The sequence below is a fragment of the Pinus tabuliformis genome, chromosome 4_1 (genome assembly GCF_031772625.1).
Source record: "Pinus tabuliformis cultivar Carrire ecotype Pingquan chromosome 4_1, CPIR1, whole genome shotgun sequence".
NCBI lineage: Eukaryota > Viridiplantae > Streptophyta > Pinopsida > Pinales > Pinaceae > Pinus > Pinus tabuliformis.
Genome location: NC_142303.1, coordinates 423,144,327 through 423,161,311, shown reverse-complemented (window position 1 = coordinate 423,161,311; position 16,985 = coordinate 423,144,327). Strand labels below are relative to the sequence as shown.

The 16,985-nt window shown below is 37.6% G+C and overlaps 1 protein-coding gene across 2 annotated transcripts in view; it reads right to left on the bottom strand.

Moving 5' to 3' along the window:
* Nucleotides 1-2,853: 2,853 nt before the first annotated feature.
* LOC149176111 (uncharacterized) overlaps nucleotides 2,854-16,985 on the bottom strand; it is a 130,386-nt gene continuing 116,254 nt past the window's right edge. For both annotated transcript variants that reach the window (XM_089423029.1, XM_089423028.1), the window contains exons 4-7: nucleotides 3,938-4,059; nucleotides 3,688-3,852; nucleotides 3,462-3,560; nucleotides 2,854-3,292 (exon numbers count right to left, since the gene is read on the bottom strand). In XM_089423029.1, the coding sequence (XP_089279155.1) occupies nucleotides 3,230-3,292; nucleotides 3,462-3,560; nucleotides 3,688-3,852; nucleotides 3,938-4,059 (449 nt within the window). In that variant the 3' untranslated portion in view covers nucleotides 2,854-3,229. The remainder of the gene's footprint in view (nucleotides 3,293-3,461; nucleotides 3,561-3,687; nucleotides 3,853-3,937; nucleotides 4,060-16,985) is intronic.

Below are 16,985 nucleotides of genomic sequence, written 5' to 3'. Positions count from 1 at the left end.
TCAGCCAAGCCTCTGATAAGACTATCTTGGAAAGAACTTGGACAATATTGTAATGTGCCTTGGCTTCTCCACTGCACGGAGCTAGTTCATCTCTTTGGAGGAGCAGGCGGATGTGGCTGTAACGTTCCACTGTTGGGGCTAGCAGGTTTACATGGATGTATTGTATGATTGGAACTTACACTTCTTTATATAATAAGAGCCAACACGTTTTCATGCATATGTTTTTATTGTAGTTGGACTGTTCCGGTTGTTGTAGCAATGTATGTTGTTTAACTTACGTAGTTGTGTATGAACACTTTTGTACGCAATTATATGAATCTTGTGGCAAATGTGTTGTTGGTTTAACCATCACTTTGGATTGTCTGACTAACCTGCTTTCCAACTTGTGATGCATCTTCGTTCGTGTGTTCCCTTCCCAGCAGAGAAGATCCAGGAGCTAATAGGTCTAAGGACCAGACTCATCTCTCCTAACATCCGAGGTTGAATGAATAACACTCAAGAAACTCAACAAAGTCTGTTGGCCCGATGAAGAGTCGGTGGCAAGTGCGAATTGTCCACTAAATACTTTCCTGGGTGGTTCGCGCGCTGCTGAATGCTAGAGGACCTAGTCCATCCATTTTAACCCTAAATCTATCAAATGTTAAGAGTTTTTTAAAATTTAAGCTCTAAAAATATTTGCACCTAAAACAATTTGACCCCTCTTAGGGCTTGATAAATCTAGATTAAAATAAATCTACACTAGTATTAGTTAATAGTTATATATTATTTAAACTACATAGTTATAATCTCAATAATAATAATAAAAGATCTTTATTTTTTAATAATCATGATTTAAAGTAAAATTATTTTTTAATTTTAAGGTAAGACCTAAAACTATTTTTAATAAATTAAAACGTTTTTCCTTAATGTAAAGGAAAAAAAGTCAAAGACCCCAGATTCATATAGCTAAATTTACTCTCACTTCACTAAATAACTAAATTTACTCTCTCTCGTTTGTTCACTAAATCTTTAAAGAAGACCTTGACTCCTTGTTAAATATTAGTATACCTAGCCTGCATGATATTGGTTATCACTCCAATGAGTTACCTCACATAGTTAAATAAACAAAAACAACCCTTAACCAGACTCTGTTTTATCTCAACCGGAAGTTGATCTATCGTTTCAATTGGTTCTGACCAAGGCTGATGGAACTTTCATTTGGAAAAGTTGGTTCCAGTGTGTATCTTTACCCGCGCCAAAGGATTCTTTACGCTGGAGTTTGACTCTGCTGCAAATTGAGAGCTTATCCTGAACTCGAGGGCTTGGTCCTGGATTCATTTTGATCTTTGTATGAAGTTGTGGTTAATAACTCGAACTCTTTTTCAACAGCTCCGGTCTGAAAAAGGTCCCCAAATCTCCCCTCCAGTTTTATTCATACGAATCCCTACGGCGAATAGGAGGAAATGTCATTGGTAAGTTTTGCTTTTGTAGAGTAGAAACAGAGAATATTAGGCATAATCAAGGTTGTTGCCAAAGATTATGCCTGGACTCAATGCTTGGACTATGAGCAAACAACCTTTCAGTGCAGATCTTGCTTGGAAACAATACCCACTGCCCCAGTAAGATGGGCATTTTCTGGTCAAGCGAAAAACCCGCTTGGTGGAAACCCGCTAAAAAGCAGCACCGATGATAACCAGTTGGAGAATGTTGAGGTGGTCACCTCCAAGCCAATAGGGCATCGCATCCCTGATCCAATCCTGTAGTTCATGTGTCTCCTTTGGAGCCCATGTAACAAGCTTCCCCTGGAAGGATCAGAAGTAACCATTTACCAACCAAGTGTTGCTGTATCATCACTTTCTGTAACAGCAGATGCTTGCGAAAGGGAAAACTCCAAGGGTGCCGACAATGAAGAAGGAAAGAGTGTGGAGACCTGCATACTCTCAATTGATCTGGGGAGCTAGGAAGTACAGCAACAGGTTCTTTCCTTGGGATTAACCTCTACAATAAAGCCGGTGACACCTGATCCACCAGAGTCAGATGCTGGAGAGTATGGATGGAGACACCCCCTCCTCGCATGCACTAAGCACGCCCTACCAAGAAAACCCTGAAGAATGGACCCGGGTCGCCGATACGAAATATGGGAAACCCCAGAAGCACGCTTCGGAATGCATGACATAATCCCGCTAAAAACATTCTTTAAATGTATTGCTTTTTGTGAATTGTTAGTAAATCAATTTGTGCAAATTTACTCTAACCATCACTAGAAGAGTAGAAAGAAACCCTGAAGGTCGAACATCCTGTATCCATCCCATCCCCCTATGATGGATGGGGTAAGAAGTAGGACCTAGATGCTTGGAAAAATTGTCAGATCTGTAACATGACTGTCAGTCTCTCTCAGCCTGAAGCCCTTTTTAGATCAATAACTAATATTTATTAGTTGGAAAAATATATTTTTATGTTTATTTGACTTCCTAAAATATTAACCAATAATCTTATCTAGATTTGTCCTACCTCCTAGGTATTTTGAGTTCTCCTGCTCCTGCCTTTCCTCCATGACCTTATTCATACTCCACGTATTATATACAGTTTCTTTGAAGTTGTGAAGCTATATCTGTAGTTCATAGAGGCTTTTCTAACCAAGGAATCACCATCTTGACATTATTTTAAAGCCGTCAAAAGTTTCAGTCCAGGCATGCGCTAATCCAAATCTAAATAATAATCTGATAACAATAATAAAATCTTGTAACGCACTAATCCAAATTTAAATAATAATCTGATAAGAATAGTCTGATAAAGAAAATTGTGACTAGCTAATGGTTACCAAATAAAATCTGCATTTAGAGATATCAAATCCAAAGCATCAGTTTCACAATAGAAGGAAATAATATTTCAATTTCATGAAAGGGCTCTAGACTAATTTTCTTACTACAAATTTTCTCCCAAACATAAGAGAAACTATGGGTGATCCCAAACGAATGTAAATCCCTAGTAACTATTACTGACCTATTCAAATTTTACTAATGGAAATGGTTATTGTCATGTGCTGTTCAACCGATGTGACCATGAGATAAACACAAGTAAACCTTGAAAACCAAATCCCCATACGTTTAAGATTAAAATATAGGATGCCTGATATGATAGACATTCTTGTATCAGTTATCCTCGTGAAAACGTATGTCAATTGCTGTACAAACTTACAAAGCTACATAATGCAATATAAATTAGCTGCCAGTTGCAGCATATTTGCCAATCAAGCAGCATTTTCACCTTCGCTTGTTTGATATTGTTGGTTCTCAATGAGAAATTCCACTCTCTGCATTACCAAGTCTTTTTGTAAGGTAACTGACACATGTACACTCATAATCATCAATTTAAGTAAACAATAATTTATCTACGAGAAATAAGTCTCAGAAATACTATATATCCCAACAAGAACAAGCAAGAAACAAAGAGTGGTAGACTATCGTGTCTAGTAGTGAAACCTTGACTGAATTCTCAACTTCTTCCAGTTTCTGCATAAGTATTTCTCCAGAGGCGGGCTCACAGGGAATCAACTCTTCGATGCGATTAACAGGCGACATCTGCATTATCATCTCATCAAACATACAATTAAGAGGATAGATCTCCATATAAACGTGGAAAAAGAATCATCTGAGAAAACAGAGTAGTAGATTTCTCTATATAGGCCAATACATTGCAATTCCTAACCTGCCAAGACGCTGGACCAGATCCACCAAGTGGCCGTGCCTGATTTCTGGAACTGTGAATTTCAGTGCTAAAAGTTGGCAATTCCTCTTCATCATTGATAGGAATCGTGAAGCTAGTGATCTTATTACGTTCTTTTCTTAAGCTTGAGGCTGTCATAAGAACCACCTGGACACAGCAACAGCAACTCGATCTATCCACCATACATATATACAGATAGGAAAGCTTATTAAATGACAAAGTGAAACCTTACCTTTCTGAAATGCTTAGGGTTTACAACTCCTAGAATTTGAGCATCGTCAACAGGAACTGGGCGTTTTAAACCTGCATTTTCTATTCTGATTGAAAAAATGCCAAAAGCAGATTGCAAGCACCCTGTACAAGAGAAGCACTAAACGTTAAGAAAGACGTAAATTGTTAGAGAAAGTAAAGGTGACATTATGGATATCAGAAAGAAAAAGACTTATTCAAAAGAATATTCTTGTCAAATTTATGCTCATCGGCACTGCCTTTCCCCTACATAGTATCAATTATGATTGCTTAATTGTGGATAAAATTAATGTCCATAATGCATATTTAATGCATAAATCCAAAACCTTATAAAGAGCATGTGCTTCCCCTAAGATGTTGGTTATTTTACCAAGTTTCCGAAAGAATTTAAACCAGTTGTCCCCGCTAGGTCCAGAAAACTTAATATTATCGTTTATCTTTTTTTAAAACAATTATAACTTCTACATGTAGATTTTTTTAAATGCCATACGATAAACGAAGTACAGAGCACTATGACTGAATTTGATCTATCAATATTATATAATAGTGAAGTGTTCACCGTTTTTAGTTTTGAAAACATATAATAAGTTTGGCTACCCATCAAGGTTTTATTTTAGCTGTGGCTGTCCTTTTTCAAACGGCATGAGCTGTCGAGTGCAAGTCCGGAGCATCTTGGTAAAATATCTGCCACTCTGACTTGGCATCTAATCCAAAGTAAGTCCACACCACACAATAAGGTAAAGCCCATGACCATGCGATGTGTTTCTCTAAGAACTTAATTTCCCACTTCAAAAAATATATAAGTTAATATCCATTCGATTTAGACATAATATATTGTGTTGAATTTTGCCTGTAAAACTACCCAATACAACCACCATCAAATATTTGTGCCTCTCATCGACAATGGAAAGCAACATCTCCTTGTGCACCTCATTTAAATGAATGCACAGTTAATAGCTCAAATTATCCAACTGCTCCCATAACCAATTGTAATTTTCTGTCAATTTTGAAGACAAATGTCAGAGCTAGCAATTGCATGATATCTGCAAGTTGTGTTGAACTAAATTGAGGATCATCCTACTAGGACCCAATTTCCAAGCAAGGACAATGCAGGAATATGGGAATCGTAGGCATGCAAGCCCATAATGATTTTAAGCATTATGATGCAAGTACATGATATTGACAGAGCTAGCCAAAAGCTTAAGTTGTGCATATGTTTCATAGCACATGAATATGTTTGAGGCCTCTCTCCTTGGCAACCCAAGATGCGGGAATCAAATGCATCATTTCTATAAGAATCAATACAAATGCTATTTTCTTGAGCCTTAGTATAATATTTGGCAAGATGAATTATGATTATAAAGGCTTAATCTTTATGGCCTTGCAGAGCTTTCCACTACATTGAATTCAACCAAGCGACTACATATAGATGGTTATTCAACAAGGAACTCCCACCAATTTTGATAATTTTCAAAAGGCATGTAATTTTTTTATTGCAAAATGACATTATGTTGGAAGATGGGAGCGAATAGGGTTTGTATTGTTGTAGCATAAGTAGACTAAACCACTATGGCACCATGCGCTCCCAAATCTGGTTGCAGCCTTTTGTCTCTTCATTCAACTGACACAAGCCAAATCTCTTCACGTTCATCTTTATGATCTAGTTCATTTGCCGCAAGTCGAAACGTTTTTTTAACATCAATTAGAGCTCAAAATTCTCCATGCCAATCTCCCGCATTTCAGAGTTCTATAGGAACTCCCTATGCGCATTTTTCTTGACAATGTTTCAAAGGCGCTACTTTGACTCCTAGCTCAGGATGTGATGGGGATCTTGTCAATTTAGGGTTGCCTTCTATGGGTTCCCACATCAATGTATCTTTGTTGAGGCCACATGATGTGCTTCCTTTGATGGCCTAAAAATCCCTTCTGTCCCCTTTGATATATCTGTTAGTTAGTCAATGAAGGTGTAGTAGTACCCTCTTTGTCAAACACAAAAAAAAGTTGTTTTACCAAAGGTCATACTCCTCAAGGGATTGAATAATTTTATTGCCCTTTCCCATTAGGTAGTTCTAGGGAAGTATGTTGGTGCAATGCCTTTTCCCTCTCAAACAAACCCAACTATCAATTGTTGTTCCAAAAGCATATACCTCTCATCTTGATATCATTCTCTCACTAAGATATCTCTGAACCAATTAAGGGAGAGGACTCTATTTCAACTCGACTTGAATGGCAATGGGCATCTTGCCATGTGTTGCCTGTTACACCATCCCATGTTCATGGAAACCTCCTTTTTGGATATGTATTATATTATTTGGTTATAGACTATGTGAGTATGTTATGAACATAAATATATAAAATAATATAAATGAATAACTCAATTAAATAATAATGAGTATAATTAAAGCACGTCTCAAAAGACATCACTATTAATGAAGGGGCACTCTACTTAGGCATATATAAAAAAAAAAAGTTGTTTTACCAAAGGTCATACTCCTCAAGGATTGAATAATTTTATTGCCCTTTCCCATCATAGGTGGTTCTAGGGAAGTATGTTGGTGCAATGTCTTTTCCCTCTCAAACAAACCCAACTATCAATTGTTGTTCCAAAAGCATATACCTCTCATCTTGATATCATTCTCTCACTAAGATATCTCTGAACCAATTAAGGGAGAGGACTCTATTTCAACGCTTGACTTGAATGGCAATGGGCATCTTGCCATGTGTTGCCTGTTACACCATCCCATGTTGATGGAAACCTCCTTTTTGGATATGTATTATATTCTTTGTTTATAGACTATGTGAGTATGTTATGAACATAAATATATAAAATAATATAAATGAATAACTCAATTAAATAATAATGAGTATAATTAAAGCACGTCTCAAAAGACATCACTATTAATCACTATTAATGAAGGGGCACTCTACTTAGGTATATATACATGGCCATATTGTATCATATTCAGACTATTCAAAGTCATAGATTTATATATATTATTAGTTGTATCCTCAATGGATTACTTTATATTCCAACTGTTTTGGATATACTTTATTGGTGAGCCATTTTAGGTTATGCATATGGTATCAGAGCTTCGTTTCTCATCCAGCCTTTGGCCACTTTCTTACTAGAGCTACTCTGATTCAACTGTTGGCCGTAGAAAGTTACAGAGTTTCTTCTATCCATGTCTTGGACCTATATATCAGCCCTTAGCCAATTAAAATTTGAAATTACATTGAAGAAATATTTTTCCACTGCAAATTTGAAGGGGAAAAACTAATGATCACTGTGTTGAAAGTATCTGACTCAATTTCTCTGCCCTCAGCCAAAAAAGAAAAAAGAAGAGAGACATAGAAAGGCGCCTCTATTAAATACGCATGACAATAATCCACCTCAGTTATATATCTACATAAGGTTCCACTAAATTATATTGGTGTACGAGGAAATAATTATAGCTTTCTGATTATTGTATCTGCAAATATTTCAGTATGCTTATACATTCTATTCACAAGAACAGGGGTCGCAGTTGTGATCAATAAAAATATAAAATTAAAAGATAAGAGAAAATTATTATTCCACTGCAGAAAGGTCACTGAGCCGAACGATACAATTTTGTTGTACTCTAAACCTTATGCTATACTAAGTGTCGCCGTACCTCTTTTTGCATCAGTTTTAAAATTCAATACGCCATGACTATACAGCCATATGTTTAAAATTCTAAATCGATGCACAGAAAAATTGAAACCGGTCCATACGATCCGCATCCAAACAAATGCCATTCACATGACCCACTCACTGATGTTGTACACTTTGTATGATCCACTACCAGCCATACATCATACACGTTCCGTCATACAACAGTGCAATAAACCATCATCCACTACCAGCCATCGCACAACAGCGCAATAAAACATCATTTTCTATTCTCGTCTGTATCAATTGTGACTTAATTTAAGAGCATACGGTCACATCCTTACCGTACAATGCAGCAAAAACAGAATAATTTCATTAACTGGTATACTCAATAACAGAGTGGTGAGGTCAATAATCCCTCCAATTATAGGGACATAATGATAAACCCTTTGTTTGCAAAGTTATTTGGAAGCATGCTAGAAAATAAAATCAGCAAGTGGGCAGAAGAAAGAGATAAGCGTGCTAAAGGGCAAGCAGGTTTTAGACCTAAACATTCCACAGTTGATCATTGTATAACTTTAAGGCACATCATTGAAAAAGTTTGGGAGAAAAAGGAAGAAGTTTTTTGTTACTTTGTTGATTTCAGAAGAGCGTTTGACACGGTTCCTAGGGATAAGCTTTGGCACAGAATGGAGGAACTTGGGATTCCTAAACATTTGAGAGCAATTGTGCGTAGGCTGTACGAAGAGGTGAAAGTCAAAATTAGAACTTCAGCAGGTATTTCTGAAAGTTTTAGAAGCAATATAGGGGTCAAGCAAGGTTGCCCACTATCTCCTACCTTTTTTGGTTTATATATCGACAAACTTGAGGAGTGGTTAAATTCGCAAGGGGGTGAACGTATCTATTTGGGCAGGTTTGTTATAAGGCTTTTTTTGTATGCAAATGACCTTATTCTGATAGCTAAATCTTCTCTTGGTTTGCAAGAGCACTTACTATCCCTTGAGCATTTTTATAGAAGAGTGGGGATGCAAGTCAATATTAGAAAAACGAAAGTAGTGGTTTTCTCTAAAAAAAGAAAACATAACCGGCATAAGTTCTATTTTGAAGGCAACATTCTGGAAGAAGTTACAGATTACAAATACCTCGGAATTGACTTCAACAAAAATCTAAGTTGGGATGGTTGTAGAAAGAAAATAACTTTGAGGGGTTGGAAAGCATTTTATGCTTTTCAAAATAGGTGTAGAGAGGCAAAGTTATGGGACTGGAAAACCACTCAAACTCTTTTTGGGCTTCTAGTGATTCCGGTGATTCTCTATGGTTGTGAACTGTGGGCCAGCAGTACATCCGACATGCAGTGGAAACAAATTGAGAAAATTCAGAAGCGTTTGATTACAAACAAATTCAAAATTAAAAGTGCAGTTCCTTATGCTATCTTGTTAAGTGAAACAGGGGTTGCTCCTATTGAAGCAATTGCTATGGTGCGAGTCATAAGGTATTTAAAAAAAATTGAGCAAATGGAAGAGGGCAGATGGCCTAAGGTTGTCTTTAATGACATATTGTGCAAAAGAAAAAAGACTTGGATGCAACAAAATAACAAATGGTTTAGTAAATGGGGTATTTGCTTGAACACGTGTCCCATAAACAGTAAAGAGATAAAAGCTTTTGTTATGGATAAGTTCCACAAGCTTACTTGGGATAAGGAGCTAGGGAGAGAGAAAAAGTATTGTATTGAAGTGTTTAATCCCACTCATAATCATCAACAAAAAGCGTACACAGAGGCCAATATTTCTTGAAGAGCCAAAATTCTTATTGCTCAGTTACGGACTAATTCTCATCAGCTTCATTGTGAAACAGGGCGCTGGAAAAGGCCAAAAGAACTATGGGAGGAAATAGTATGTATTTTTTGTTCTTCCTCCTAAAGTGGAAACAGAAAAGCATTTCATTTTAGAATGCGAGGCCTTCAAAGGCAATAGAGAAAGTTACGCAAATATTCTGGCAGCTAGCCCTTCGGATAATCTATTTAGTGAGGGGTTTGTCGAGAATTTGGGGGCGTTTATTGTGAGGCTTAACGGGAAAAGGGCCGAATACATCAACCAAATGAAGAAGCAATCTGTCCCATAGGTTACCTTGGCCTCGTGGACGTTAAAAAAAATTCTTTCTTTCTTTCTTACGTTTTAAAATATGCTTTTAATTCTTAAAATTGAAAGTTTAAATCTATTTAGAAATAGTTAAGTCAAGAGAATTACAAATTGACTTTATATATATATATATAAGATTATAAATAGTTTTTGAAACAAAAAGGGGCATTAAATTATCCCATTTGTAAATTAAAACAGAAAGGAATATATAAAAGTACTTTATTTTCAAAGTGGAAAAATAAAAATTAAACAAATATATAAATTTCTTGGTATTTAAAAAAAAGGGTTTAAAAAATTCAAAAACATTTAATCATTTAATTTCTTGAACCTCGATGAGGGTGGAAGACCAAGGAAACACTGGTGTGGCAGGGAAACCATCTCATGAAAAGTGGCAATACTGAAAAGACTCACCAAGACACCTGGTGTGGGAGATCTAGAAGTATAACGAAGTAGGCTCGGGCATATAATCTCTGAACAACCACCTGGCTTCAGTGTTGGTGGTTTCGTCGTATGGGAGAGCAAAAGGGTGGCATAAATGACGTGAGAGTGGAAGGTTGGCATAAATGATGTTGAATATGCATAGGCCGCCAACCAGTGCATGCTCGATTCACTAGTTTTTTCGTGGGATGCTATTGCAGTGACGAGGCAAGACTCTCAAGGCGGTCTTGGGGGAAAGCCTCAACGCATAACTTGGGATCTAGGGGCTAGTGGTCATTGGAGTTTTTGTGTATTTGGGCCACACGGTGGTGTTCCTGGCGGACGAACTCCTGCACTTGGGAAGGTTTCTATTCCAATTCCAGGAGCAATCCATTGGAGCAAGATTTCTTTTGTTCTCTAGTGGAGCATGGTGAATTGGGCGACATCAGGTCCAAGTTCTTAGTGGCTTGTATTTTCTGGGTATGGTGTGGCAAGTATTGGGATTTCAATATTTCTTAGGGTATGGAATGTTGCCCCTGGGAAGTTGAGGGGATTATTGTGCTTGACGAGAGGTGGCGGAGCTAGAGCTTAGCCCTGGTGACATGAGTGTCTGTGGGGAGTAGTATTATCAAGTCTTTAATTAGGGACAGACGGCTTAGGGTTAAAGGGAATGAGGCCTATGCCTATGCTTCAGCAAGGTTCTTCTGGTGATCTATTGTGCATGTAGCAATGCTCAAACAATGGGGTTGGGCTCAGAGAGGGATGGGGTGTTAATTTTTACCACTATTCTATGTTGTTTTAATTACTTTAACCCAATTCAATTCTTCAATTAGCAATCTTTTCAATAGCAATTAATTCTTTCATCAATCAATAGTAATTGAAGATAGAACAGTGATGCAATGACAATAGTAGACAATAAAAAACATCAACAAGAGACATTGATTTGGTCAAAGACCAGGGAAAAACCCCACAAGACAGAAAACCCTTTGAAATTATTCTTCTATTAGATTGTCATAAAATGTTTAGCAGAGAGTACAATGAGCCAATACAAAACTATCCATAAAAAATCCACCAAATAATACCTTGGAATATGATCCTAGCAGCAATACTGATCAGAGTTAACTTTCCTAGACTATGGCAAACTATAGTCAACTGTGGTCACCTTAAAAATGAAACCCTAGGTCCCAACCACATGGAGAGAGAGATAATGTGTGCAACTAAAACATTCCGGCTGCACGGATAGGCCTGTGTACGTGCGGCTACAACGGACAATTTCCTGTGGAAACCCTATGGTTGTGAACTAAAAAAAACCCTAATCTGCACGTGTGAGCTTGAACCCGGCAATTTCAGACCTGTGCGAACCAATTTCAGACCTATGCAAGCCAAAAACCAAAGAAGAGAAAAGAAGAATGCTTTATGGTCCTCTCCAAATGAGGATCACTTGACTTGTATTTATAGCCATCCAAGGGTTTCCAATTTCCTTTTAGGGTCGTCCTTTCATTTTGTGAACATGTGGATTTCCATATTAAAAATATATTTTTCCTCAACCAAATTAAATTCTTCCAAGGGCTAGGAGGGCTCTTCCTTGATGAGGAAGATTGTCCAAAGGAGGGAATTTGTCCCTTAGTTGCCTGACATTGGTCACCTCCTTATATTTCCATGTGTCGAAAGACAAAAGAAACAAGCTGGAAGCCACTGGAAGAAAGGGTATGTTTGTTGGATATTGTGAAGATTCCAAAACATTTAGAATATACATTCCTAGTCAAAGGAAGGTTGAAATTAGCATGGATGTGACATTCGATAAAGATGTTGCCCTTGGGAAAGCAAGGGACCGTCCTCCACCTCCTCCTGAGAAGAAGAATGATGATATGGATATTTTAGGTCCTTCCAGACCTGAATCTGAGAGAGACATTATTGATGATCCCATGGAGCCCATGGACCCCTTGGACCCCTTGGATCCTCCTCCATGTGATCATCTTGCCAGGAAGAGGCCAATTTGGCTTTGTGACACATTATAGGATGCCAAGAGACTCATTCCCACCAGCAGGACTTTTAGAGAAAGGAAGAGATCAAGCAAGTATCAGGGATATGTTGTAGCAATGAGCAATATGATTCAAGTTTGATTTTGGGGAGTTTGTTTTGCTCCATGATGTGATGTATGTGTTAGGGTTAAAGTAGAATTTGGTTTCTATATCTGCTTTGGAAGACAAAGGGATGAGGGTTGCCTTCATCAAGGGAAAAGTGCTTACTTGGTCGGCGAGATCCCCTATGAGAGATTCTTTCACATTGGGATCTAGATTTGAAGGACTCTATAGAGTCAATGGAAGACCTCTTCTAGCAATGGTCCATGATATGAATCATCAAAGTGAGTTGTGGCAACGTAGATTGGTTCATCTCCATTATGATGTTCTTCTGAAATTGAAGAAATTGGTCTCTAGAATTCTTGATGTTGAAGCCCAACACGATGGAGTATGTCCTGGATGCGCCAGTGGAAAGAACACAAGGGGACCATTCCACTCTTGCGAAAAAATGACAAATGACATCCTCCAACTCATTCATTCTGACATTTGTAGTTCGATGCCCATACATTCACTTGGTGGCCATCTCTACTACATTACCTTCATCGATGATTTCTCAAGGAAGACTTGGATATATTACTTGAAGCATAAGAATGAGGACTTCAATTTGTTCAAAGACTTCAAGGCTTTGGTCGAAAATCAAACAGGGAAGAAAATTAAAATCTTCAGGTCTAACAACGATGGAGAGTACATTTCAAATGAATTCATAGATTTTTGCAAGTCTAAGGAAGGCATCTAGAAAGAGATGATTGTGCCCTATAATCCCGAACAAAATGAGATGGTTAAGAGAAAGAACAAGTCTATTGTAGAAGCTGCCCGAGCCATGCTACATGATCAAAAGTTGTTGAAGTTCCTTTGGGGAGAAGCAACAAATACACCTATATACGTTCAAAACAAAAATTTGTAGCTTTGAGTACTGCTGAGGCAGAGTATATTGCCGCTAGCATGGCTAGCTGCGAAGCAGTTTGGTTGAGGAAACTCTTTGGAGATTTGTTTTAGCAGGTTCTGGGCACTACATTGATATATTGCAACAACCAAAGTGGGATTCGATTGACAGAGAATCTTGTATTTCAGGACAAGTCCAAGAATATAGAGATCAGATATCATTATCTTCGAGACATGGTACAGAGAGGAGCCGTTAGACTCCATCACATATCGATGGATGAGTAGATTGCAGATATTCTCACGAAGGCTTTGTTGAAAGGGAAGTTCTTGGTCTTCAGAGAGTAGCTTGGATTAATAGATGTAACCCCTCTGAATGATGGGCTTCGCTGATCAAGAACGTTGAGCATAGCTCTTCCCCCCTTGATTGAGCTCCCAAGGAGAGAATGGACCGTTGAGGGCTCTTGGGGTTGAGGGATCTCTGGACAATAGGGTATCTCCCCTATTTGTCACCCATAGGGTGTGTGTAATCCTTGTCCATTTGACAAGTCGGGTATCTCCCCTTATCTTGGTTTATGCAAAGTATACCCCAGTTGGCATCATACCCACAAGTCGGGCTTGTTGGGATTGTCCCTCCCCGTCTAGCCAATGAGTTGAGGAGGCTTGGGGGTGTGTGTTCCTTACCTTTGGTAAGTCTGGTATCTCACCCAAGCTCGGATTATGATGCAGGTGTTCTACCAGATGTCCCTTGAGGGTCATTGGTGGGAAGATCGGCAGGCAATAAGATGGATGTGACCCTTACCTCTTATATAGCAAGTGGTATCTCACCCATTGATTGCATCACGGGATGGTTGTGATCCTTGCTTGGTAAGTTGTATCTCACATATTGCTCGATGAGATGACTCGGGGTGAGAATGTCCAATAGGACCTTCTCCATGTTGAGAAATGAAGTGTGGCAGTTAAACGATTTCTTTTATTAAGACATTATCTTGTGATGTTTTTCATTATTCTTATTTGTTCCTTTGAATTATCTTTTCTTATCATCAAGACTAATGCTAAGCAACAAATATAAGAGAACACAAGATGTAGGCACACTGTCAGGGAAAAACCCCACTCTAGGGGAAAACCTGGTCAAAATTCTTCCTTCAGTTGATCCAAGATGAGACGACCAAGACCCTTACAAACTAGACTCGGGACTACCTCCATCCATCAAGTCAACCTTGTCATGTTACTCATTGAGATAGCACTGATTTGTTCACTGTGTTAGCATCAATACTTTCTCACTGTGGTTGCACCGAGACCTTCACTGTGGTAGCACCGAATCCTTCACACTGTGGTCGCACCAAATCCTTCACTGTGATGTATCACTGAAAGTCTCTAGTGTAATCCGCATTATCTTAGAGAGGTATGCCGAACTTGTCTCTGAAATCTCTGCAATTCAACCAAGACTTGTCCATTGTACTATCATCGAAATGTATCTACCATAGCATCGAACTGAGGACATTTATCCGAGCTCCTTCCCTACAACGATACCGAAACTTGTCTTTGAAATTCTTATCTGAATTTTCCATGGTAGTTATGCGAAGTCCTCATCCTTGTATATATAGTTGTTTCCATATGAAAATAGGCCAACATGTGATCATGAAGAGTTGTGTCACTGTATTTAGGTCGACATGAGATTATTTGATGGAAGTCAACTTGATGATGAGTCCTTCAACAACAAGGAGACCTTGATGGATGGAGGAGTCTTCAAAAATTGACTTTGACAATAACCTAAAGCCTACAATGGAGGCTTGACTTATAACATTTGACCCAAGCATGAAACCCATGCTTTAACAAGTCAATTAAAATAATAATAAAATTCTTGTTGCTTTTTTTTGACAAATATATATTACATTTTGACTTCAAGTACAATTATGAAGATCAGACCTAGTTACATTCTTCAACACTCCCTCTTAACTAAGGAGGTATTCATATTTACATATAATCATAGAGGTACATGGAAGATCTCAAAACACATCATCTATGAATAAGGTTAGACACTGCAATGCCATGGACTAGATTCCTGACCAGGGCAATCTATCCATTGGTCTCTCAACAATTTAGGCACCGCAATGCCACGGACTAGACTCTTGACCAGGGCAATCTATCCAGGTGGGACTAAGATGGACTCAAGCTTTCAGCCCCTCTAGGTACCATCAAGCTTACTTGCTAACCATCAACCTAGAGATTCAGGTGCGTCTCAGAGCTCAATGACCAACGCCACCCTTCCAACTTCAGGATCTAGACATCAACACAAAGTGTCGGCCAGATGTCCTCCCAAGCAATGCTTCACTCACAAAGCCTCCACACTCCTTGATCTAGCAAATCAAGGACAACAAATCTCTCCTGATCAAATTGATCGGTAACTAGCACGCTATCAAAACCTTCGAGAGATTTACCTATACAAACACAACCCCAATCAATAATATACTTTCACATGTACATAATTGTTGGGGCAAAGTGATTTTCTGTCATTTAATTTGTCAACCCAGGGGTTTTGTAAACTTGTGAAGCATGCATGCACTGTATGTGCTAGAAATTGTCTTTCATCTTAGTTCAATCTAACTACAAAATAACGAAAACCAATTCATCTAATCTATGAAATCAAATAATGAAAATGAAATTCAACTAACCTGTGAAATAAAAAACAACTAATGTATGCTTAGTTACTCCAGCATTCAATTATGAAGTGTTACCTTCTTGAGATGATGTGTAAGCAACTATTTATACTTTAACTTCTAATGTCCTAGAAAAGCAAGTAAAGTGTGCAGAAAATAACTCAGTAATTGCATGTATCAAATATTCAACCATTCAATCTTGAAATATGATTAAATCAATTTCTTAAAATGATCTTTAGGAATATTAGTTAATGCAATTAAATGAGGATCTTAAAAGCAAATATAAAAGCAAGGAAAAGTAAAGCTTAATGATTGCATAGGTTGAACATTCAATCACCCAATTTGAAGTCACCTTCTTGTCCTGATCCTTTATTCAATTATACAATGAATTGATGGTTTGATCTAAGAAAATAAATAACATAACATGAAAGGAAACTAAATAACTATGAGTTCTTGCCTCAAACTTAATCCAATTAGAAAATACATAAATCTTCCTTATTGGAATGTTTTTAGAAAAGCAAAGATTACACAGTCATTCTAAAACTAATACTAAGAAAGCAAATGAACTTTAATCTACAAAAGCAATTAAATCTCACAATAATTAGATGGCCATTCCAATGGTGTATGAGTATGGCAAGTGAAGAAGCTCCATATGCAAGCAAAACTAAATCTTTAAATCTCCAAGTATAAGCTCCAAATTCTCTATTAAAAACATGAGCATTTCTTCAACTTTACACATGCCTTTCAAATGAGAAGGCTCTCCTATTTATACAAAAACATAAGAAGCTACCCTATTTAATGAGGATCCACTAAAATCTCATATAGTTACAACCAAATAGCTCATAATGAGACACATATCTCCTAAGTGTCTCATAGAGTTCTAATCCAAATAAGAAATGATAAGACACCTCATAAAGTTACAATCCAAATAAGACACATAACCTTCTTTGACCTTTATCCAAATCTCATTTGAAGGGAATTCGAATTTGAGCATTGGAGGCCACATAAGGGTGCCTTGGAAGCTTCCAAATGACCTACACATGTCATGAAACTCAAGCCACATATATAGATACATGAAACCATGTTAATTTCCTAGTTTTTAATCATAAATTCACTTTAAACACATAAAATAAATAACTTTGGTAAATAAGGATCCTAACCCATATATATATGAAAATGGTGGCTAATGAAAGGTTATATGGTTATGGAGTTGTGATATGTGAGT